The sequence below is a fragment of the Oryzias latipes genome, chromosome 6 (genome assembly GCF_002234675.1).
Source record: "Oryzias latipes chromosome 6, ASM223467v1".
NCBI lineage: Eukaryota > Metazoa > Chordata > Actinopteri > Beloniformes > Adrianichthyidae > Oryzias > Oryzias latipes.
Window position 1 is genome coordinate 20,615,110 of NC_019864.2, and position 23,885 is coordinate 20,638,994.

The 23,885-nt window shown below is 38.7% G+C and overlaps 3 protein-coding genes across 7 annotated transcripts; 1 reads left to right on the plus strand and 2 right to left on the minus strand.

Annotated features, from left to right (window-relative positions):
- The first annotated feature begins 1,166 nt into the window (after positions 1-1,166).
- Positions 1,167-10,824, plus strand: LOC101160160 (carnitine O-palmitoyltransferase 1, liver isoform). 2 transcript variants are annotated; one of them, XM_004069689.4, is made up of 19 exons: positions 1,170-1,331; positions 2,347-2,489; positions 2,634-2,773; positions 2,942-3,113; positions 3,272-3,373; positions 3,639-3,776; positions 3,884-3,961; positions 6,808-6,915; positions 7,004-7,088; positions 8,037-8,232; positions 8,313-8,498; positions 8,584-8,689; positions 8,777-8,893; positions 8,981-9,145; positions 9,232-9,366; positions 9,719-9,871; positions 9,959-10,072; positions 10,148-10,240; positions 10,315-10,824. In XM_004069689.4, the coding sequence occupies exons 2-19, from the start codon at positions 2,349-2,351 to the stop codon at positions 10,438-10,440; spliced, it is 2,355 nt and encodes a 784-aa protein (XP_004069737.1). In that variant the 5' UTR covers positions 1,170-1,331; positions 2,347-2,348; the 3' UTR covers positions 10,441-10,824. The 2 variants fall into 2 exon arrangements, 1 of the variants encoding a protein (XP_004069737.1); XR_002290322.2 differs by lacking the exons at positions 10,148-10,240; positions 10,315-10,824 and having other exon boundaries at positions 1,167-1,331; positions 9,753-9,871.
- Positions 10,825-10,886: 62 nt separating this feature from the next.
- sephs1 (selenophosphate synthetase 1) lies at positions 10,887-17,966 on the minus strand. 2 transcript variants are annotated; one of them, XM_004069690.4, is made up of 10 exons: positions 17,871-17,966; positions 15,837-15,959; positions 15,642-15,738; positions 15,362-15,465; positions 15,147-15,254; positions 14,118-14,272; positions 13,945-14,035; positions 13,762-13,861; positions 12,638-12,850; positions 10,887-12,083 (listed from the first exon to the last, which is right to left on the minus strand). In XM_004069690.4, the coding sequence occupies exons 2-10, from the start codon at positions 15,930-15,932 to the stop codon at positions 11,869-11,871; spliced, it is 1,179 nt and encodes a 392-aa protein (XP_004069738.1). In that variant the 5' UTR covers positions 15,933-15,959; positions 17,871-17,966; the 3' UTR covers positions 10,887-11,868. The 2 variants fall into 2 exon arrangements, with proteins under 2 accessions (XP_004069738.1, XP_011474539.1); XM_011476237.3 differs by having other exon boundaries at positions 15,837-16,008; positions 17,871-17,939.
- A 1,476-nt stretch (positions 17,967-19,442) lies between these two features.
- Positions 19,443-23,585, minus strand: bend7 (BEN domain containing 7). Of its 3 annotated transcripts, none has more exons than XR_002290327.2 (10): positions 23,247-23,583; positions 22,817-22,882; positions 22,385-22,738; positions 22,094-22,210; positions 21,665-22,017; positions 21,118-21,225; positions 20,470-20,587; positions 20,249-20,362; positions 19,728-20,117; positions 19,443-19,636 (listed from the first exon to the last, which is right to left on the minus strand). XR_002290327.2 is itself a non-coding variant. In XM_020703687.2 (10 exons), the coding sequence occupies exons 1-10, from the start codon at positions 23,308-23,310 to the stop codon at positions 19,632-19,634; spliced, it is 1,341 nt and encodes a 446-aa protein (XP_020559346.1). In that variant the 5' UTR covers positions 23,311-23,585; the 3' UTR covers positions 19,443-19,631. The 3 variants fall into 3 exon arrangements, 2 of the variants coding, with proteins under 2 accessions (XP_020559346.1, XP_011474541.1); XM_020703687.2 differs by having other exon boundaries at positions 20,076-20,117; positions 23,247-23,585; XM_011476239.3 differs by having other exon boundaries at positions 19,443-20,117.
- Between the last annotated feature and the right edge of the window lie 300 nt (positions 23,586-23,885).

A 23,885-nucleotide genomic window follows, 5' to 3' on the forward strand; every position in this document is an offset into this window, starting at 1 on the left:
TTCCACGGCGTGCGTTAAAAAGTTATTACGCACACTTCGTCGGCCATTAACCCTTACTTAAAGATGTAAATTGGGGGGAAAAAGCAAGTGTAATGTTATGCCAACTAGCATGGTATGCAGACAGAGGACAATATATTCTGCATTTATAATGTAGATTGAAGGGTTTAAATGATGTAGAAGTCTGCAAAGGTGACATAGATCAATTATTAACAAATTACAGAAAAATGTTAGCAATGATTCTTCATATCACTAGTTTAAAAATGATGCTTTTTTCTTTTTTCTATGTGCTTGTGGGCATATATATACTTTAGTTCATATTTGGTTGAATTCTATTGGCTATTACAAGCTGTATTGTGCAAATGTGTTCATAGCAGTCACAGTCGTCTTGTAAAGTTGTGTCTCTGTATCCTCCATGCCCTTCCTGTTACACAGAAGCATGAACAGACTAACAAACATTACCTACAATCAGCACCAATGCAGTCATCAAAAGAAACCAGTCTACCCAGGAAAAATGTACAAGTTAACAATTAAAATTAGTTTCATCATTCAAAACACAATTTTTACATAGTTCAAACTCAGGACACCTTACACCGGACTTTTGAGTAGTTGTTGGCCACTAACGAAGCCCTTTTGTTAATATAATCAAATAAAGTCCTATATCACAACTATATGTACTATTTATTTATTTATTTGTTTGTTTGTTTGTTTATTCCTTTATTTATTGCATTTGATCCAGCTTCTGTTTGTGTCCAAATACCAGTCCTCAGTGCTCTCTGTCCAATCAGATTGGGTCAGCAAAATGTTTGATATGCTTAAGGGAATATGAACACTGATATATTGCTTGAATATTATTATGATATTCGTCACAAAATGCATGTTTGTTGTTTCAATATTTACCCATCTATACATGCTAAATGGCCGGTATGGACTGGGGAGGGTGCCGGTGATTTTAGTGGGTGAAATGTCACACGGCGCTTAGTTTCATCTTGACACAGTGCAGCAACAGACTCTGGAATATGGCAGAGACGTCAGCACCAGAGGACAAGCCATGAGTGTGGTTGTGTGTGTGTGTGTGTGTGTGCGTGTGTGGGTGTGTGTGTGTGGTGTCTGGTTACAAAGCAATGGTACGCTATGAGAGAGCAACAGGGGAGAGTGAGAGCAGTTTTGAGGAAGGGGTGGGGGTTAGAAAACCAAGGCGACTGAGGCCACACTATCTACCTGAGGAAGGCTTCCTGAAGGGCACAGGTGTCAGAACAGAGGAATTTAACTTTTTCTCATACAGACCAAAGTCCCAGCCTTCCTTTAAGTTTGTTACCACAGACAAAAGTTAAGTAAGTACTCTTCTTATTAGTCCTACCTGGATGTATATTTCTGTTATTGATGGTTCCTTTGCCAAAATGTTTAAAGTAACAAACAATTTAGAGTAAAGTTAATATTAAGTTGTGAATATTGAAATGGTTTATTTGTTTCCTGTATTTTTTAAATTCACTGACATTGTGAGGATTTACAGTAAAAGCCAAAAAATTGCCAGAAAACCCTTCAATTCAGCACCTGCTGAACTGCTGTACTCAGTGTTCTGAAACATCAGGAGCTTTTCTCTTCCTGAGTTGCTGCAGGTCTATGTTTATATTTTCATGCCCTTCTGAGATCAGTGCACATGCTCAGCCGGCTACCACTATATCTGGTCGTTGAACTTTGTCCCAGTTGGTGACCGTCGAGTCTTGTGACATGGAAAAATTAAGGCTGTCACTCAACCCCTACACGGAAGTACGCTTATTGAAGATTTTAGGTCATTGGAATTATTGAGACAACTCTTTTCATCTTTTTCTTGTGTCTTTTTTAAATGCTCACCTGTAAATCCTATTTTGTAGTCTTTAGCTTTTTCTAGTGTGAGCAAATAATACACGAGTAGACACTTACAATGGAGCATCCATCTAGGTTAAATAGAGAGACAGCATGTTTTATAAATAAATGACTACGAATGTGACTGATGACCTTTTCTGAACTATGTTTTTATGAAAAGAATTACAATAACATATGTAATGTAATCACTAAACCTTATATATATAATTTATTATGTCTAAACTTGAAATGTATCAAAATTTTAACAGAACATTTTTGAAAATAGTTTTTAAGAATTAGATTTTGCACCAAACTATCAACCGTGTTGATTAAAGAGCTCATGAAATGATGATCTTGAAATGTATTTTATATTCTAACTTTAGTTATCATAAAAGTTGAATGGTGTTTGGCACCAAATTCACTTTTGTTCTATAGTGTTGTATTGACATTTCATGATCATCCAAAAACCTGTTGCGTGCTTGTGTCCATGCCGTGTACTTGCAGAAATGGCGGAGGCTCATCAGGCCGTGGGCTTTCAGTTCACTGTGCGCCCGGATGGCGTGGAGCTTAAACTGAGTCAAGAGGTCATTAAAAACATCTACCTGTCAGGATTGACCGTGTGGAAGAAAAAAGCTATTCAGTTTAAGGTACCAAATCCAATTTACCTCTCTGTGAAAACATGTATTTAGACATTATTTACAGAAGCTCTTAAAATGCTGTGTCATGGTTTAAGCTGTTAGTTCACTGAGAACTCTTGTTTCAAGTTTTAACATGATAGTTTTCGTTCACAGAACAGTGTTCTGACTGGAGTTTACCCTGCCAGTCCATCCAGTTGGCTGATAGTTGTGATCGCCATGATGAGTTCCTTGTACACTAACACTGACCTATCTCTGGGTATGATTGACGCCATCAAGGAGAACCTGCCGCACAGGTTAGTAACTCACAGCTTCCCTGGTCGCTCACGATTCATACTTGTTTCTGAAGAGTTCACTCAATCTTCCAGAGACTACCTACAAACTCAGCAACTCAAAATCAAGCTTATGCATCAATTTATTTTCCCGTTTGAACTAATTCTGTCAGATTGCTGTTGTCTAAACAGAGGCTACATGTCAGCGCAGACCAGAGCAGTGCTGAGCGCCATCCTGTTTGGCACCGGCCTGTGGCTGTTCCTCATCTACCTGCTACGCTACACTCTCAAAGCTCTGCTGTCCTACCACGGATGGATATTTGAGTCCCATGGAAAAATGAGTTCATCAACCAAACTGTGGCTGGTATGTGTTCCTGTCATGTGCTCCAACATGTTTTCCTGAAGTTATTCATCCAATTGAAATTGCTTGGCTGTGATTCTGCTGTATTTATAGATTTCAGGTCCTATATATAAGACATAAAGGAACAATTGCTATTTATTTTTGTGGTTGTTTGTCAACAGTACCTGGTAAAGATGTTTTCTGGACGAAGGCCCCTGCTTTACAGTTTCCAAGCTTCGTTACCGAGGCTTCCTGTGCCCCGCGTGGATGATACCATTCGGAGGGTATGCAAATATTGACCTTTGGTTGAACAAAATGACCGCTTCATGTGTAAAATACAGTGTGTGACATGGACACAGCTTTCATGAATGTAAAAGTCTTAATGCATTGATTAGACCATCAGCAACCTGCAGACAGCTCTGTTAAAGTCTCTATAGCACCAACCTAAACTAGTTTTCCTGGAGTTCATTCTGGATTTGTGTTAGTGTCCTTATTCCTCCTTACAGAGCTCTTTTATCATTAAATCTGAGAACATACTTTTATCCACAGTATCTTGAGTCAGTGCGCCCCCTGCTGGACAAAGAGCAGTACAGCCAAATGGAAACTTTGGCCAATGACTTCAAAGAAAGCAAAGCCAGTCAGCTGCAGCGATACCTGATTCTTAAATCCTGGTGGGCAACAAATTATGTGAGTAACATTTGGAGTTAACTGAATATAGAGAGGATACCCCACAAAGTTAAATGTTGCATACTTGTTGGAAAAACAATTTCATTGGATTTTGTTTACTTGTCAAGGTGAGCGACTGGTGGGAGGAGTTCATATATCTCAGAGGCAGGGGCCCAATCATGGTCAACAGTAATTTTTACATCATGGTGAGTTTGTTTATTTGTTTATTTGTTTATTTATTTGGAGCCCCATTAGCTTCCACAAAGTGGTCGCTAGTCTTCCTGGGGTCCATACACAAAAAATACATACATTTTACCAATTTCACAAAAACCAAAACTGATTTCAGAAAATACAGTGACTAATTCATCATATTTACCTTAAAAGCTTCACATGTTAAAATAAGTTAAAACAATTTCATTTTTATACCAGCATATCAAAACACATAGCAACATAACCTCAACAATAATACATAGCATATCATTCAAATTGTTAGTTATTGTAAGTGGTCCATGTATCTTAGTTTTAAAATCTTTTTGAAATGATATTTGTTACTAATAAGCCTTGTCCTTACAGACACTTGATTCCATGCAACAGAAGATCTAAACAGCACTGTTCTTCTCATATAGTTAGATCTTGAAAAAGGAACAATCAAATCACCAGAGCTGACCTGACGAGTTTGATATTGGTGCCCACTGTATAAAACTTTGTTTACCAAATATTGTGGACATTTTTTAAAAATGACATTGTGCATTAAGCATTGAATACTGAGTTGTACTTTGTCTTTTACCATCAACCAACCTAAAATGGTATGCATCTCGTTCACATTGGTCCAAAAAGAGCAACCAAGAGCCACCCTGGCAGCTCGATTTTGGGCAAGTTGTAATTTTTTTAGATGCCCCTGTGTCGCACTAGACCAAATGACTGGGCAATACTCCAGATGTGACAAAACCAAAGACTGTACAACTGTCCTCATGACTGAAGGTGGACAATATTGCGCACACCTCCGAGCCAGGGCGATTCCTCTGCCCATCTTGGATACTATGTGATTAATCTGATCTGTCCAAGAGAGCTGATCATCTAATTTGATGCCCAGAAGCTTGGTTTTAGTCACTTGTTCAACTAAACTATTGTCAATCCTCAAATTCAGGTAACATGGTGCATTCAATAAATATTTTGTACCGAAAACGATGCATTTTGTTTTAGATGTATTAAGAACCAATTTATTCAACTTAACCCAATTGGTGACTAAATTAAGTTGATTCTGTAGGGCTGTATTGAGCTCTGGCACAGTAGTAGATGCACAGAATAAAGTTGCATCATCTGCATATAATACCACTTCTGCATTTCTAATCTCCTGGGACATATCATTTACAAACACTGAAAATAAAAGTGGACCCAAACAACTACCTTGTGGAACCCCACATGACATAAACTTTGTTTCAGACAAGCTGCCATTGAAGAGGACTTTCTGTGTTCTGCCATTAAGATAATTTCTTATCAGTGAAAGAGCCAATTGTGAAAATCCATAACATTTGAGCTTTGCCAACAGAATATCATGGTCGATTACATCAAAAGCAGCTGTGAAATCTAAAAGTACCGCACCCACATATTTTTTATCATCCAAATGTGTTAACCAGTGGTCTACCATATGTACTAATGCCGTATTGGTTGAATGACCTGGTCTGTAGGCATGCTGTGCACTAGTAAACAGATCATTTGAGATAAAGTAATGTAGCATTTGATTAAATATCAACCTTTCAAAAATTTTACTCAAAACAGGGAGAACATGAACTGGTCTGCAGTTTGAAGCAGTAAACTCTGACTTTTCATCCTTAATTAGAGGTATAATTTTTGATTGTTTCCATTGGTCAGGAAACACACCACTGATCAGTGCTCTATTAAAAATATGACATATTGGTTTGTCCAAAACATTTGCAACTATTTTAAGGATTCTACCATCAATGTAATCAATACCTGGTGTTTTATCGTCAGGTAATGAGAGAAGCAAATCTTGAACATTATTCTCACTAACAGTGTCGAACACCAAGGAACAAGCTTTATTTTCCATTATCAATTGAATATTTTGACAAGGAGAGCTTATATCCTGCGCTACCATAGAGGATCTCAGCTTTTCAACTTTGTTAATAAAAAAGTCATTCAAATGATTGGCAATATCAAATGGTTTACTGACACTAATGCCACCAATTTCCATATTCAAATTAAAAGTCTTTGTTTTTTTGCACATCAGTTCTTGTAACACTTTCCACAATCTTTTACTGTCATTCATGGAACCACAAATTTTTTGTCCAAAATATTCTTTTTTTTTCAAAAAGTTTAATTTTGCAACTTTATTCCTTAATATGCGATAGTTTGTATAATCCTCTACATGTTTAGAGTTGGAAGCCACCTTTTTTGCGTTGTCTCTCCGCTTCATGAGTGATAATAATTCCTCATCTAACCATGGAGCACTATTACTTTTTACCGTTCTTTTACGAAGTGGAGCATGTTTCTCAACAATCTTTCCAAACGTTGCCATAAAAATGTTCAAAGAAGCATTTACATCAATTTCCTGCACAACTGTAGACCAATTCGAACTTTTGATATCATCAATAAATAGATTGGGATTAAAATGTTTATAGGATCTGCGATACATGATTCTTCCACCGGATTTAGGCATTTTTGTTTGCTTTGTAATGGCTATCAAATTATGATCAGAACACCCTACTCCAATAGAAACTGCCTGGGAGCATAAATCAGGAACGTTAGTGTAAATGTGATCTATACAGGTTGATTTAGATGAATTATCCATAGCAATTACATCATGGTGAGTTTAACTACAACTATGTCAACTTATTACCAGAGGAATAAAGGAATATATTTTAACATTTAAGAAATAAAAACATCCTTTTTTATCAATAGATACAAGCTCTCCGTTAAAACCTTACATTTTTACTCTGACTGTGCACAAATAATGAAAGAGTTGTTTATCTTATGGATTGTGTTCCGCTGCCTGTTTCAGGTGATCTGACTGTTATTTTTTATTTTTATGAAGGATCTCCTGTATATAACTCCAACACACCGACAGGCTGCACGAGCTGGGAACATTGTCCATGCTATGCTGCAGTACAGGCGCAAACTGGAGCGGGGAGAGCATGCTCCGGTAATCTAATATCCCTAAAGGCTTCTTTTTAGGAAACTATCCCACCCAGAATTCATCTGTGATCATTCCTTTGCTGTTTTCCTGTAAGCTCAGGGCTTTAGGCACAGTTCCCATGTGTTCCACTCAGATGGAGAGGATGTTTAACACCACCCGCATCCCTGGAATTGAGACAGGTGAGTCCCTCTTTGAGTCAACATGAACTAAAACATGATGCACAGACTTATCTTAACTGTCAGAGACATGCTAAGTAAGCATTTAACAAATATTCCAAAAATTATCAAATAAAAATTAACCAATAATGCACAAAAATTGTTTCTAATAGAAATCCTCTTATTCAAATATATTTTCAAGCTTTAATATAAAACTAATATTACCATTTGAACACAGTGGAAGTCTAACAGTTTTAAGAGCATTAAATGTAAAGAAGGAGCTTTTGTGTTATCCTGATGGTGTTAGGAGCGGCTGGCTGGAAATAGAAAACCCAGGAGAAGGAAGGACTCAAAACAGATCCAGAGAAGTTCAAAAGATTTAATAACAAATGCATCACCTTCTGTACTGAAAACAGAAAAGACGTCGCCTTAAAAAGTGGAGTTCTGGGCAGCTGTGTGTCTCAAGGTGAACGTAGGGGGGCAGGACATCCAAGAGAAGTCACAGCCAACTTGCACAGAAATAAATCAGATGTGAAACACACGCACACACCAATCAAAACCCTCACTTCTGTGTAGTGCCTCAGTGTTGGTGGTTAAATGGGACCTTGATGGTAATGCCTCAACATTTAAGTCATGAAAGCAGGGGTTAGTGCAGAATTGCACTGTGAACATGTGTGTTTTCTGTACAGGTCAAAATGGTTTGATTCTTGAATGACAGGGTCTAGTCAAATATGACCTCATATAAAGTTAATGTTATTAAAAACAACTCGATTGTTGGATAAAGCACCTACATTTATTAAATTAAATGGCTGTGGTTAAGGATTTTTGATTTGGAATTTAAACAACCTGAGATCAGCCAAGCCTTTGTGTTCTGTTGACTGATTTGGTGCTATTGCTAGTCCCATCCGGGATGTTACTCGTCATCTTTGTTGCTATAAACCTTTCTTTTATTTTCCTGTTCATTGTTTGCAGATGTTGTGCAGCACTTGTCGGACCGAAAACATCTGATCGTCTATCACAAAGGGCGCTTCTTTCAAGTGTGGCTGTACACGGGGGGGCGCCATCTCTTACCCAGTGAATTGGAAATGCAGTTTCAAAGAATCCTAAATGACACAACAGAACCCCAACCAGGGGAACTGAAACTAGCTGCTCTGACAGCAGGGAACAGGCACGTTCAAGCACACACAGGTGCAGGACACATGCAAAAAACCAACGATTAAGCCCAGATTCTTTTTTCCCAATCTCTAGAGTTCCATGGGCCCAGGCTAGAATCAAACATTTCAGTCATGGAGTGAACAAAACATCTCTGGATGCCATTGAATCCGCTGCTTTCTTCTTGACACTGGACGATGAGTCACAGGGTTATGATGGTGTGAAGAAAAACTCACTAGATAGTTATGCCAAGTCCCTGCTGCATGGGAAATGCTATGACAGGTGAGAAAAGATGTCAAGGCTCAGCCTAAGGTTACTGCCTTATCAAATATTTTTCTGAGAATCACTGTTCTGTCTTTTGTCTCAGGTGGTTTGACAAGTCCTTCACCCTGATTTCGTATCCGAACGGAAAAATGGGTGTGAATGTGGAGCATTCTTGGGCTGATGCACCAATAGTAGGACACATGTGGGAGGTCTAGACATGTCTTAACATACATTTTTAAAGCATAAATAGAATGTTTGTGAATTTTTCTATTAATGATTTCCTGTCTGTTTTCCAGTATGTTCTTGCAACAGACTGCTTCCACTTGTGCTACTCAGAGGAGGGTCATTGCAAAGGGGATGCAAACCGGGGCCTGCCTTTCCCTACTCGACTGCAATGGCAGATTTCAAAGGAGGTAACCGCAAGATTTCCAACAACTTCTGTTTTATTAGATCTGAGGGATTTACCTTGACTTTGTTATTTCTGTTTGTGCCTCATTTAGTGCCAAGATGTCATTGAAGCATCATACCTTTCAGCCAAAAAGATAGCTGATGATGTGGACTTCCATGGCCATTTGTTCACCGAGTTTGGAAAAGGCTTGATTAAGAAGTGCAGAACAAGCCCTGACGCCTTCATTCAGCTGGCTCTGCAGCTGGCACAGTTCAGGGTTGGTCTGCACTCAGACACTGACATTTTTATTTAGACATTGTTTCTTGTGTTTTTCCAAACCTCACGAAAACGTCATGCATGCAGGATCAAGGTGTGTTCTGCCTGACGTACGAGTCTTCCATGACTCGTATGTTCAGAGACGGACGGACGGAGACGGTCCGTTCCTGCACCTCTGAGGCTGTTGCTTTTGTCAGAGCTATGGAGGATGTCAGTGCAACGGTAAGCAGAACACACAAACCAAAAGCCATGACATACATCAGAGCACAAAACAACAAAATATGACGTCCGTTCTAAGCACATCGTGGTTTCACTCGTGGAGTGAAAAGGTGAGTGCATCCTGCTCTTGATATGGCAACACAGTGACACTGTTAGAGGTCAAACTGAGCTGTGACTTGGTCACTAATGCTGAGATGTGCCATATCTCAGTGCCCTGGACTCCGAACTCTCTAATTTTCTAGTAGTGGTTAGGCTGACAGGTCATGATGCTTTTTTTCATGCCGTTAAACAAAGTTTGTTTGAGAAAGGGGGGGTTGAATAATCCAAACTGTTTGTCTGCTGTGTCCTCAATCAGAACGCCCAAAGACTTTCTTTATTCCAAAAAGCAGCAGAAAAGCATCAAAACATGTATCGCCTGGCAATGACTGGCTCTGGAATCGATCGTCATCTCTTCTGCCTTTACATAGTGTCCAAATACCTCGGTGCTGACTCTCCTTTTCTTAACAAGGTTAGCATAGTAATTCTTTCTCTTTTTTTTCATTCTCTTGATGATAAACGTATGCTGTTTCTACTCATGTCCTCGATTGTCTGCCAGGTCCTGTCAGAGCCGTGGAGGTTGTCCACCAGCCAGACTCCTCAGCAACAGCTCAACTTGGTTGACATCAACAAGTTTCCTAAATATGTGGGTGCTGGTGGTGGATTTGGCCCAGTGAGTTGATTCATCTCTGTGGTGAATATGTCAAAAATAAGACAGCAGTTTCTAACATCTCTCATGCCTTCCTAGGTGGCAGATGACGGCTACGGTGTGTCTTATATCATTGTTGGGGAAAACCTCATCACATTCCACATCTCCAGCAAGTTCTCCAGCCCGAACACTGTGAGAATACAAACATTCTGCAAGTTAAAAGTCAAAACTACTTCTAAGTTTTTTCTTCTCTTTGTGACCTACAGGACTCTTACAGGTTCGGCCAGAACATTCAGAGAGCCATGATCGATATCCAAACGCTTTTTACGCTTGAACACGACAAGAAGACACCAGATTGTTTGCAGCTGCAAAATGGGAAAAAGCACATCTGACACGCTGGGAGGAAAGGTCAAAGCCACCAACAGTTGCCAGTGATGTGTTGCACTTGACATTCTCCTGCTGCTCTGCAGAGTCAGGTGATTTCCAAAACAGCCACGCAAAAGGAAACGTTACTGTAACGCTAATTTATTTGAAATTTGTTGTATTTTAGACACATTTTATCTAATGCTTTGGAAACTTGTTTCAATTTTGTCTTGTATTTTCTTATACTGTATATAAAATGAATGTGGATTCAGCTAAAAGGTCTAAACTGTGAACATTGTTGGTTTTGCATGTGAAACTTCTGAGCTCGCTAAAATTGCATTTTTGTTGAGTAACATAAAAATGGCATTCTTTCTAGGCTGGATTTATTGCTCACAATAAAGAAAATCTTTTGATTGTTTTGTTTTTTTAAATGTTAAGAAATACCTAAATGAAACAGAATGAAAACTCAGATAAGTCATGTCATATAAGAGAAGTTTATTTTAAGAGGTGCAATGGAAATGACATTTCTCATTTACAGATTTTTCAGCTGGAGGATAAAAAAAATCTCTCTAGCCTTTATAAGCTGGGAGCTTCATGGATTTTATTTTCAACAGTTGTGCGGCAACATTAGAAATCAGCAAATAAAACCAGACTGCTTATCCCGAACATTAGCTACATCCTTTAAAGAAGATGAATCTCATCTTCATTCTGTGGCCTCATACATTGGGAATGCGGGTAGTGTAGGATTTGTCTGTTGTGCCTAAAACAGATTTCCATTTCTGTGACCATATTAGAAATGAGAGTTTGCATGTAGACGATCCACTGCAGCTCTAAAACAGGGAAAAGAACCCATCTGTAAATGTAGTATTTATTCGTTTACGCGGGGATGATACAAAATGTCAACATAATATAAAAAGACAAACCAAAAAAAAGCCATTCTGGTCACACTATGTCTTTCAAGGCATCACTTACAGCAATGAACTAAAACTAGGCTTTCAACTGTACAAAGTGTGAGGACGACAAACAAAAACGCGTATACACTGCGTGTTTGTTTGACCAAAGCAACTTTAAGAGACGAACAAGAAAGACCTCCTAAGATTCAAAATGAATCAACAGTATCAGATTTTTGTCTTCATCATGGTTCTCTAAACAGAAGCTGCCTGTCAGTCAAGCACACTTAATTAAACAGAACAGACATAAAAGGCCAAATGGATTCTGGCATAATGTAGTTCCTGCCAATTACTGATGGGGGCGCTGCAGGCCGGGTCCACTGAGGGTGTAGCCTGCGCCAGAGCCACTGTGGGGCGCTGTTTCCACGCTGATTCAGCCCAACCCAGTCTTTGTTGAGTACTGACTATTTTGTAAATATATTTCAACACTAGAAGGATTTTGTAGTTGGGTCTAAAATCCGTCAACCAAGCTTTGGGGTTCGGGTCTGTGATGCAGCCCAGCCGGGATTAGGATGTTGCACCAGGAGTCGGGTTGACATTCTGCGTGGCCGCTTGCGGCGCCACTTCTATGATTCGGGGCTTGTCAATGATGCGAGCGGTGCGGTTTCCTTTCTCTACGATCCCGATGATCCACGCTTGGTGTCCCTCTCCGTATTTGGGGGATTTAATCTCAGCGCAGAAGCGGGCGGCCTGCTCCCGGGGCAGACAGATCAGCAAGCCTCCTGCACGGAAACATTTTTTTAAATAACTTTCCAGTTTTCTCTTTTAGAAAACATTTGTCATTACTTTTTAACCAATCCCAAAACATATTGTGACTCCCTTTACTTTTCAACATAAAAATAAAGATACAGCATGATGTTCTTTAATAGTTCTTTCTGTGTGCTCCTAAAAACTAGACATGGGTCCTCCAGGCCAGATTTATAAAAGGTCAATTGTTTTTTCTATGACAAAATAGTATCAGTTGAGCAGCACTTCTGAGTTCTGCTGCAACAAAAAACTGTTAGGACATTATGAGCCCCTTTTAATGCAGGAAAAATGTCGAGTCTGGTATTCTACAAATTAAACCTACATCCTAAAATGTCAAACTTTCATAAGCAAAATGTTATTAAAAAAAAAGGGGGGGATTTCTTTACATAAAAACAGATAAAAACGTGCTAAAAGGCAAAAAAAAAAACCAGGTCTGTGGTTAAAATCAACATCATTCTCTGCCAACTCTGTGGAGCTTAAACTAAAAGGACATCCGCTTGTGCAAAGATAGAACCAGGTGACCACACACCTGATGTTTCGGGGCAGGTGCCATGCATGAGTCCAAACATGTTCCCGCAGGCCTTGGAGACAGCAGCCATCTTGGCGAGAACTGGGAGGTTGTGGATGACAAAAGAGACCTCGCTGCGCTGTTGTCGTGCCAACGTCTGAGCGTGTCCCAGGATGCCAAAGCCTGTGATGTCGGTGGCTGCATGGGCGTTGAAGGTGTGCATAAGGCCAGCAGCTGCGAAGGGAAAGAAAATGTGTTTGCTTTTTTTTTTCCTACTGTGATCAGAGAACAATAAAATAAACCCTTGAAAAAAATCTCCTAAAGATTGTTTTTTGTGTTTTTAACTTGCACTTGTGGCCTTTTTCTGATGAGAGGTCATCTATAAAGAAAATTAGTCTTAAAATTGCCTTACCGAGTATTTCTTTATCAAAATGTTAGGATTCAGGAGCAGTTAAAAAAAATGCTGTTAGAAAATTGTGACGTAGAAAATACGCTGGGTGTGTCACAAGCCTCCTGCTATACTCTGCAGCAGGTAGGGGAAGGGGGGCGGGGTTGCTCAGCTTCAATAGTCCAATAGTCACTCAGAGGTGAATTTCTAATGAACTATTGTTGCCCTGCAGAAACTATGTCTCAGAAAACAACACAGGTTTTTGGGGATTTTGATGAAAAATGGCACAATAATAATTAAAAGACCACTAGGAGCGCTTTTAAAATAGTTGAAAAGATGATCAGAGTGGGACTTAATAGTTTTTATATTTAGTAAATGTTAAATCAACAGCTAAACCTATAAACAACCAAAAAATGTTGGTTTTCCTTCTTTTAGAAAATGCAAAAAAGTAATAAAAAGTAAGTAGCGATTATAATGGCAAGTAGATATCATCATTTTCTTTTATAACATTTCTGATCAGTTTATAAATCAATATCTCAAATAGATTTGATATATCTATGTATCTGTATTGCCTTTTTTTTCTCTGTTTTTTATCAATTGCTTAAAAGTCAGTCAATCAATCAAAATATGTGGGCCGCAGTGCAGTCCTGTTACTGCAGGGGCTGCTGTGGTTCAAAATGGAACTCCTGAACAATTGATCCAGTAGTGGTTGAAAACCAAATTTATGTAACATCCCTGATTTCTTTTTTTTTTTTACCTGTTCTGTTAAGCCGAGCCATGTTCATCATGGCTTCATGGTAGGCTAACTCCACATCTTCCTGGGTTACCACCAGCTTGATCTTGTTCCATTTTTCAGGCTAGGAGAAAAGAATTCTATCAATCTTTATTGACAACCTCAGAAACAATTATTCTTACCTGAGCATTATAATGGGACACGTACAATGTCTAACCACTGGTGCACCGCGACAGCCACTTGTGTTCCAAGCGGTTTGGTTAACACCAAAACATCTCCTGGCACTGCATTATCTGGCCTAAAAAAAGGACAGGTCTCCATTATGGTTTTACCCTTAACCAGAAAAAACACAACACTAGGAAGCAAAAGCCTTTTTTTACATGATAAACTCGTTGGGCTGACAGACTGTTGTTGCTACTCCTCCCATCACGACCCAGGGATTGAGAACGGTTTGACCTCCTGTTACAGATGTGCCCGCCTCCTCTGACGCGTCCTTAAATCCTTGAATGATCAGTGGGATGACTTTGTCTCTTTCCTAAAAACACAAAGAGTTGTGAACAAAGATCCAGAGAATAATATATGTTATTTGTACTTGAAAGGACTGTATTGCTAAATCTCAATAGATCATGATCCAATCACTTGAATACAGCAGGCTTGGTCCTCTGCCCTGCCCACATCAAACTGCTGTTGCTGCTCTCACTGAAGGCAGGTGAGCAGAACCTGCAGCACCCTTTTAGCCAGAATATGTGCCCAAGCTTTTCAGAAAAATGCGCAAAACCTTTGAGGTACAGACTTAGATTTTAGCCATTCAGCAGGTCAGATGGGTGTAATCGAAGAAAAACTTTAGTGACGCCACACAACCGACAAGTGCAGAGGAAAAAAGTGTATTTAGAGGATTTTTTGATACAAAAAGCATGACGTGATAAAAAAAGTCCAAGTCTTTATACTGAAACGGCCACCAAGGTTTAAAAAAACAACAACATAACAAGCTCATACTTTAGAGGTGCTTACATCAGCTTTGCTTTTTTCCTGAGACAGCACCTCTCAGTGTTCCATAAATCACAAATAATGTTCAATTATGATGAATGAGGGTCACAATTCAGGTTTCATTTTCAAAATGTTGTCAACTTTCTCTATACTAACGTTTTCGTGTGATTATTGCAACTTATTTAGTTTGTTTGTTTTTTGCTTGCATTTCTGACATCACTAGCACAGAAAATTGTTTGTTTTACTGTCTTCAGATTGGACTATGTGTTCCTGAGCATTAAACTGTTTATGAATGGTTTATTTACAAGATATGAACACTTGTTAAAGAGTAAATATTAGTAGCAGATGGTGAACAAACACCATCCCAAAAAGAAAAGTTAACCTCTGTTTCTCAGAAACATGATCTACAGGAAGTCTCTTACTTTCTCCGACATTTTGTTGCTGACTCCCAGAAGCATCAGCATGTTATCACATTCTGTTACTCCCATGGCGTAAAGGTCACTTAGAACATTGGCACAAGCAATTCTTCCCTAAAAAATAAAATAAAAAAGGGACAAATGAAAGTACAAGAGCGTTTTGAGACAACAAAACCAAAGGGTAGCCAGTCAATCATTCCAGATACAGGTGAGGTCCATACCATCATGTAGGGGTCATCTACAATAGGATAGATGTAATCTGTTGTTTGGACAAGGGAAAGACCACCATGTCTGAGAGGAATCACACATGTGTCCATTCCTATGCCTACAACACAGAGAAAGGGGTTGTTGTCAGACAACAAACACAATAGTTGTGCACTTTCTGACTGAATGTCCTTAAAGCATGAATGTCTTTGGATCCGATTTAGCAAGATACTCTTTTACAACTTATTAATAAGTATGAAAAAGTCTTAAATCAAATTTAAGAGTAGAAGATTTTACCTAATCGAGGCATAACTGCCCCCAGGAACTGTTCATCCTCTTGATAATGGTTTTCCTGTAAGCTTTCTAGCAACTTCTGTAACACATCTTGGGGGACCTGTAGTCATTAAAAAAAAACAATGCACCCAAATTACAATATATCTTCTATTTAAATCCTTCTTTTATCCAAAGTAGATTATAATGTAAACATATTACCTTACAGCCTGTGCCTTTGAGCTCGGTGAAGCGTGTAAGCCTGAAGTTTTTGTCCAGCTCATAGCTTTCGGGGTTAAAAGATTCCCTCACGGACATGTCTGAATAAATTCTGGCTCCTCGCCACTAAAACCACATCAGTCACCAGGGTGAACACACGTATGTAGAGACAGGACTGAGGGTCAAAAGACAAGAAACTACAAGCTGATGGATCACACTGTAGTGCCAACACATTCACCCAAAAAAAACCTTCAAACTGCATTCTTCATCGATTTCTGAAAAGATTTAGTATTATGTAAACACATATGTCATAACATATGTTTGTACCAGGAAACAGTCATATTTAGGTTTTAGTCATTTTCCTTCAAAAAAAAAAAAGAAAATTACAAAAACAACAATTATTGTTAATTTGATCTTTGAATATCATTTGAGCAAAAGTCAAAAAATGAAATGTTTACTGTATGCCTTTAAGCTTTGATATAAAGATCTAGTAAGTTATTTCAGATTAAATAAAATAAGTAGAACTTCTATTTATGTCATGTCATTTCAGTTCCTAATCTCCCCCTTATTCCTTTTACAGCAATTAATTTGTGGCCAAATATATTTATATGTTTTAACAATTAGTAGTTAAGTCAGACATCACTTCTTACAAGTCTGAAATTGTATGTAAATTACAAAGAAACCCCCAAAACAATGACATGTAAGGACTGTCATACATGAAAGATCAATTAGTCAAATCACCAACTATTGTGAACATTATAGAAATGCAGACATCATTGCAACATATATCCAGTCCATCTGTCATGTATGACAAGTTGACAGGCCTACTGGCAATATGATAGCTTTCAACGATTTTAGGAAGTGACCTTTGCAACCCAAAATGTAGAATTTAATTCAGTAAATATTTAGTACAGTACAAGAGCAACTAACAGGATTCCATTTTGAGATTATGGAATTAATCTGACTAAATACATTTTTTTTTTAATTCTATCCTAAAACTATTTTAGTTTAGTTTTGGAAAAGTATTTGTTCATTATATAGATTGGACTGAACACTGGTGGGAAGTTATTGTCAAATTATTCATTAGAAAAGGAGCTATTGGCTCTAGAAAAATACAAACAGTTGCTTAAATCATTTCATAGTTTTGATTAATCGATTTTTCAATCCAGCTTTCAACAGTATTTTGGTTATAACATTTTACGACACTTTTTGTTTGCCACTGAAATACTAACCTGTCCTCCTCGTGCGCAAATGTTAACCACTATATGAAAGTCGAAAATCATTATTATTTATTTTTTTGCTTGGGTTTGCCCACCGCTACATGTTTACAACATAGTTGAGTACAGTAAGATGCTTCATGATGTGAGTGAGTTCCAGGTAGTGTTCAAGACACAACATCATGATGATCATCTCATTCATTCAACCCCTTCAGCGGCGGAAAACTAAGCTTCACCCTAAATGTACATGGTCTGCATAATACATAACACGATGTTTGTCAGCTTTTGAGGTCGTGAACCGACAGCGATAGCTGCAGCTTTTTGTTTATGTTTGAGCAGAGGCAGTTAGTGTTTTCGTGAGGCTAATGTAATGCTAGCAAACGCCGACCCATGCATGCAGCGATGACCAAAAGCTGTTCGTTTATTGCAACAACGACCAACTGCCGATCCAGAGAGCGACCTGAATGCATCTGAAGACACAGTGTCCTCACACTGATGCTTAAAACGGGACGCGGCTTTGTAAATCACAGCCCCATCCCCTTCACATGTAAGTTTAAAAAAAGTTGCTATAGTGTTGAGCGCCGAACAAAAATGTCGGCGGCGGAAAAAATTAACCCCTTCCTGTCCCTCGCCATGCGATGAGTGCAAGATCCGAGTTAGTATCAACAGAAAAACGTTCTGTGTGCCATTTGCTTAAAATCTGTATTGATATAGTACAATATGGGTGTTTAGAATTCGCCTGCATGCAATTCTAAGACCAAAGTGTAATCATATTCGTGCAACATTTCCCCTTTAATTGCTATGAGCAGTTTATCCTTACCAGCTTCGGGTTAGCGGTGGATCCCGACACAAGAGCGGGGACGACACCAAATGCATTCGGGCTAAATTTAGATGTCCTCAAAGAAAGCCTGATTTAAATTGATCAGTGTTTTGCGTGTATGTTAATTATGGCCGTTTTAAAATATGTTTGAAATTGTTATTGTAATGACATTTCTTGTTTGTAATCGTTTATGGCCCATTTTCATGATACTAAATTAATATTTGTTTCAGATCTGAAGAGGAAGATAAGCAGGTAGCAAAGGGTCCTGTGCTTTCACAGTGGCGCCTTCCACATCCCCTTTAAGGAGCTAAAAAGTCTGGCAACAAATTTTATACAACGGAGTGTACCTTTAATTGAATGGTTTCCCTCCTTTTTCACTTGTCTGTCTACAAACGATTCAGAGGGTTGTCTTTCTTGTTGGATGTAACATACTTGTATTACATTAAGAAATAATAACCATATAAACTAATTATTAATCTGTTAGTTTTTCATCAATTCTGTGGTCGTATAATTGCACCAATAGGCTTCCCTCACAGAAATACAGCTATAATTGTTCACAGTCTGAATCTTTGTTTCATAAAAATATGTTGTTGTCATTGTGTTGAATTGCTACAAATCTTTTTTATTGTTATTATTATTTATTTATTTTGGATATTTGGAGATAGTTGCCGCCTATTAATAAGCTTTATACACAACTTGCACACAAGCCTTTAGTACATGTGTAGTCCATTTTATCAAATTTATTTAGGTGTAAGTTATACTCAAACAAACAACATATTTGATATACTTAAAGTCTATACACCATGTCCATGTAGCGTAGAATTATATTATTACGCTCCACTGTGCAATTTGTAACATATTTTCTGTGCAATACTCAACAGGAACCACACCGTATCATATTGATATTATATTATTAATTTGTGTCTCACTCTAAAGGGCTGGCCCAGAGAACTTAATTTCGTTTTATCATGTGAAAAAATGACAATAAAGTTTCCTGAGTCCTGAATACTTCTTCAGACTAAAATGGGACATTTTATGTTTAAAGTTTGTAAATAGTATATAAAAAGCAAACTTCTAGTATACTGCCTCACTTAGTATAGACTAAGTATACTTGTACTACACATAAATAGACCACTTTTTACTAAGGGAGACTATAATCAGATACCTCTAAAACCTTCAATCAATGGTACAAACAACACCCCCTTATGCATACCCTGATCAGAATCAGAAATACTTTATTGATCTCACACGTGGGAAATTTGTTCGTTACCATAACAACTGACAGGGGGAAAAAATACTAAGAATAATATAAAATAAAAATAAAAAACAAGAACAAGGAAAATGTGGTATAATTTAAATGATGATTTAAATACTGATAATCCTGTCAACCTGTCATAAAATGAAACAAAAAAAGTTTGCCAAAAATATTTTCAGTGTAAAATGTGGCACTAATTTGGATCTTGCAGTGCACATTACCTAAATCCCCATGGTTCAATTAGTGGGCTATTAAAAGCTTTAAAGACCGCAAATGCTGTACAGTGGATAATATGACAAGAATAGAGACATAACAGGTTTCTTGATTTATTTTTAATTCTGTTTTTTCTGTTGCATTCACTGGACATTGATGTTTACAACTGAAGAAAGAGTCAATATTTTGTTTGCTAGAGGAATAATGGCTGCATTAAAGCGGATGTTAAACAGTTGGTAACTCAACCAGTCACATGGACTGCTGTCTGTTCCACATCTACAGTCTTGTTATGATCAGCCTGTGAAAGAAAGAAAAGTGTCACAGCGTGCTTTTGACAGACAGAACTCATGCAAAGTTGCCTGAGCTCCGGAGCTGCTTTAGAGTCTTACATTTTCATGGGTAAAAGGTGACCGCGAGAGAACCGTGCACGGTTTGAAGATTAGTAGCTGACATTTTGGTAAGCTGCATGAAAAAGTCAAATGTCATCATGACAGCATGACAAATATCTGTGAGCCAAGGAGTGAGCTGGCAACACCATTCGGTGTGTTTAGTGGCCGAGAAGCCAAGAAAGGTGAGGCTATTGAGTGTCCAGACGGCGGCCGATGGAAAGATGGTGCAAGGTGATGCACTGGTGTGAGGTGAAAAGGAAAGGTGAAAAATTTCAAAGCAAACAATCTGGAAAGGGTGAGTCACTTTCATTGCTTTATACATGGGAGTACTTCAAATGAGGTTAATACTTGTGGATGGTCCATTGCAGTTTTCCTCTGTTTCTGCTGCATCTGAAGATAATGAAAATAGCACTTAGGAGAAAAATTAGTCAGTATTTACCAAATAAATTGCACATAGCTCAATAAAGGAATAAATACTAAATTTAAATCGTTAACGAAAGGTATACAAAATAGTAGCAGACCTCTTTTTAGCCTCCTTCTGGCAAGTTTAATCTGGTCTTGAAGAATCTGCACCCAATCCCGAGGTCCAGGCAGCTTCTCTATTTTGTGTTCAGCGCAGTATTTCTCTGTAAAGACTAAAACGTGATAAACGTTTCTTTAGAAACAGAGTGTACTTTGTCATAGAAACCAGTCAAAGAAGAAGACAAACCTCTGAGAGGTTTTGGATCCACCACTTTCTTACCTTTAATGGCACCAACAATGTTCTGGTCCAAGCCTTTTCGGTTATCGTTGAGCCCTCTCTTCCTTTTACCATTTGGCAACGAGTTAGCCAAAGTAACATCATTAAAGAAGGCGCAGACCTACAATAAAACCAAATTTACTGACCATTCTGTTTGACTTCTATTTTGTTAAAGATCCACTCCAAGGAAAATTGTGTTTCTTGTGGGATTTTTCTCCTGACGTCGGACATAAAAGAAAATTAAGCTAAAAATTTGCATTCTCAGCATTTCTTTATTCAAATATGAATAAGGAGTAGAACATATTTGCCATTCTGGGCGGGCCACAAGCTTTTGAGCAGCGGAGATGGGAAGTGGGGCGGGGTTTCTCACAGCCACAACTCAGAAGCACATTTTTAATGAACTACTGCCGCTCTGCAAAAATAATTTCCACGAAAACAACGCAGGTATTTTGCATTAAGGCTAAAAACTGCATAATCATAATTAAAAGACCATTGAGAATGCTTTTAAACAGCTCAAAAGATGATCAAAGTGAGCCTTTCAACAGAAAATTGCCAGATATTTTGGGATCAAAAAATGGAAATAGTCATTTAAAAAATAGAAACTAAAAATAACACAAAAAAAAGAGGGCTCCAAATTAGCTGAATGCATACCAGTTTGCGAAATAGGAGACTGCCAGAGCGGGTGTAGTTGACCAAGATGGAATCTAGCTGAGCTTTAGATATAAACACGTCGTATTCCTCTGCAAGACGGACCTCACTCTGTGATGGAATACAGAACAAAACAATTAGTCGTTCCAAAAATTAAACAGAAATGAACAACTGAAATTCAGAACTGGGTTTAAGAACTGAAGTCAAAAAGGTTGAGACTTCATTGTACAACAATACATTAAGGTCATTTTACATGGCTCAATAAAGATAAAGTTTACACCAGGTGTAACTCAGAAAGAAGCCAGTCTCATGACATTTTGCTTGGAGTCTGTTTAGTCTTTACAGAAATTTTAGATCTTGTGTGTCTTGTAAAAAGTTCTAAAAAAAGCAACTTTCTTATTCTGTTCAACAATTTATATCAATTACTTTACATTTTTGTTTTTTGATAAATTTAGCAAAACATTAAACTTAAATCAACAAACTAAACAAAGTCTAAACTTTCTAAGAAATTTTGCAACAAACTTTACAGAGAAACAAATTAAGGTTTTACCTCTGATGCTTGAGTTTCTTTTGGTTGGCTTAAGGTAGGATTATGAATTTTGCTCACTATTCCTGAATCATTCTGTTGTGACTGTGCCGAAATATCAGGGGAAATGGGATGCATGTTCAGCACTGACGAGTCCAGTTTCTCACATTTTTCCCTCTTTGCAGATTCTGCTGGTGGTGCAGCTTGATGCGCTGAACTTTCCACAGGAGAAAGAACAACTTTTTTACTGCTGGAGACAGTAAGAGGCGCCACCCTGTAGTAAGACTTTCTTTTTCTGTGAAGACTGCGCGGAGTGGAGCCCAGGCTAAAGCGAGGTTGGCATACTGGTGTTGCTTGTTGATGCTTTCCAAAGGATGCTAAATAAATGAAAGACAAAAACCTGTTATGCCTTCTTTATGTTTATCCCAGTGCAATTTGGCCACATTTTCTGACCTTTCTGAGTCTGCATCAGCCTCCTCATGGCACGCAATTCCTGCAATATAGCCTCTAGAGTGCCTGTACAGTTACACATACAGCACGAGCTTTCTTGGACTGCAGGTTGCGCCACATCTGGAAATGCAGAGGTGCTTTAATGAGTGATACGATCCATGCAAACATTGGCAAAGTGGACTTTCTGACTGGAAAAAAATGGTTGAATTGCTGTCTTTGATTTACTAAATGTAAAAAAAACCCTACTTTAATGTCAATTTTAATAGATTTTTCACAGATTGTTTATTGTTTTACCATTTTGTTCATTGGTTTTGCTCACATCCTTGGTTTTGTTGAAAATCCTGAGGGATCTGGAGCGAGTGCTGTACTGGCCATAGTTTGGACCATTGGGGACAGGTATAGATGGGGATGGCACAGAAAGCTCTGAGTGTCCGGTTGACAGCCAGCTGTTGCCTTGATGGTCATCTGGTACCACAGACAGGAATGGAGGCTGGTGAATCCAACTCAGATGCTTATCCTGGGAATCATTTGTTGTGCCGTCACAATCTGCAACAACACGCTGATACACTCGGCCAGTCTTGTCCCTCAGAAGCCTCATCATTCCTGTGATTTGCCTCTTGATCTCAACACCTTCATCTTCCAGCCAAACTGCATTGAGGAAAAATGGGTGTGGGCGCAGGTATAGAAATGGTAAAGTGACAAATCAATGCTCAATCTGACACATACCATCAGACACAACTGCATCTTTAGTTTTGCCATCCTTGCTGCTGGAATTCAGTGAAGAATCATGGTCTGCAAGTAAAACAAAAGGTTGTTGCTGTAAACTTGTGTAAAAAAGCCGCAATGACTGTCAACAAAAGCAGACACCCCCACCCCCCTTCCCATCTCATGCAGAAACCACCACCTGTAGGTTGTATGAAGTAGTTTTCGAGAGAGGCTGCAGCTTTAAAAAAGGTGAACATCCTGCGCTCCTGTTCTGGATGTGCAACAGATCAGAACATCCTTCATTGTCACGATCCACATAGAAGCTGGGGATGACGATTTGAACCCTCCAAACCCAGACATGCCGTGGCCGCCGCTTTTGTTTACGCGCACAGCAGCAGACACACAGCCAGCCAGCCAGACACGCGTCTCCTGCATCCATTCAGCAGCTTACCTTCATCTGCGACCAGTTTGAAGCTTTGCGACTTCCTCCTTCTCCTTCTTTCTCCAAATTCCATCTTTTTCCCGCAGGTCGAGCTGAAATACGCCGTTCAGAACGACCAGCCAGGGACCGAAACCCTGAGTGGAATCACCGTCTGTCCGTTTGCCTTATTAAACAGTTAAATTTCCTCCCAGTCAGCGCGTCCGATCCTTTCACCAGCAGATTCCCAGCCCGAAAAACAGAAGAATATTGTTGAGTGGATCCATTTCCCCCGATATTACTACCCCGACCCTCCCTCTGGTCATGTAAATGAATTGATGATTTTAATATAAGAATTGGTTATATCCCTTTGCGCCACCTGATGGCATGTTTCATTAAAAAGGTCGGCACATATTTGCCAGTCACTTCAGACAAAAGCCAGCGTTTAAATAAAGGCGGTCTAAACCCAAATCGTTGTTTTTCATTTCTCTTCCCCAATTAAATATCCTCTATTTGGTTTAACGGCAATGATAAAAAAAAGACAACTGAAAGCCGGACATTCGACAGCTGGAGCAGAAAACTCAAAAATATAGATAAACGTAATAAATAATGCCAAACAATAAAAGCACTTTGGGTGACCCGAGTTGTAAAGTGCTATAAGTAAAGCTTGAT

Excerpts from the sequence above, each read along its gene's own strand:
- sephs1 (XM_004069690.4), bottom strand. The coding sequence starts at position 15,932 with ATGTCCGTGAGGGAATCTTTTAACCCCGAAAGCTATGAGCTGGACAAA. Across the intron at positions 14,273-15,146 it reads GCAACAAAATGTCGGAGAAA|GAAAGAGACAAAGTCATCCC; the intron begins GTAAGAGACTTC and ends TTGTGTTTTTAG. Across the intron at positions 13,862-13,944 it reads TGCACCAGTGGTTAGACATT|CCTGAAAAATGGAACAAGAT; the intron begins GTACGTGTCCCA and ends CTTTTCTCCTAG.
- bend7 (XM_011476239.3), bottom strand. The coding sequence starts at position 23,310 with ATGGAATTTGGAGAAAGAAGGAGAAGGAGGAAGTCGCAAAGCTTCAAA. Across the intron at positions 20,363-20,469 it reads CATTGTTGGTGCCATTAAAG|TCTTTACAGAGAAATACTGC; the intron begins GTAAGAAAGTGG and ends ATCACGTTTTAG. Across the intron at positions 20,118-20,248 it reads CAGAAGGAGGCTAAAAAGAG|ATGCAGCAGAAACAGAGGAA; the intron begins GTCTGCTACTAT and ends CATTATCTTCAG.
- LOC101160160 (XM_004069689.4), top strand. The coding sequence starts at position 2,349 with ATGGCGGAGGCTCATCAGGCCGTGGGCTTTCAGTTCACTGTGCGCCCG. Across the intron at positions 8,233-8,312 it reads GCTCTGACAGCAGGGAACAG|AGTTCCATGGGCCCAGGCTA; the intron begins GCACGTTCAAGC and ends CCCAATCTCTAG. Across the intron at positions 8,690-8,776 it reads TAGTAGGACACATGTGGGAG|TATGTTCTTGCAACAGACTG; the intron begins GTCTAGACATGT and ends TCTGTTTTCCAG.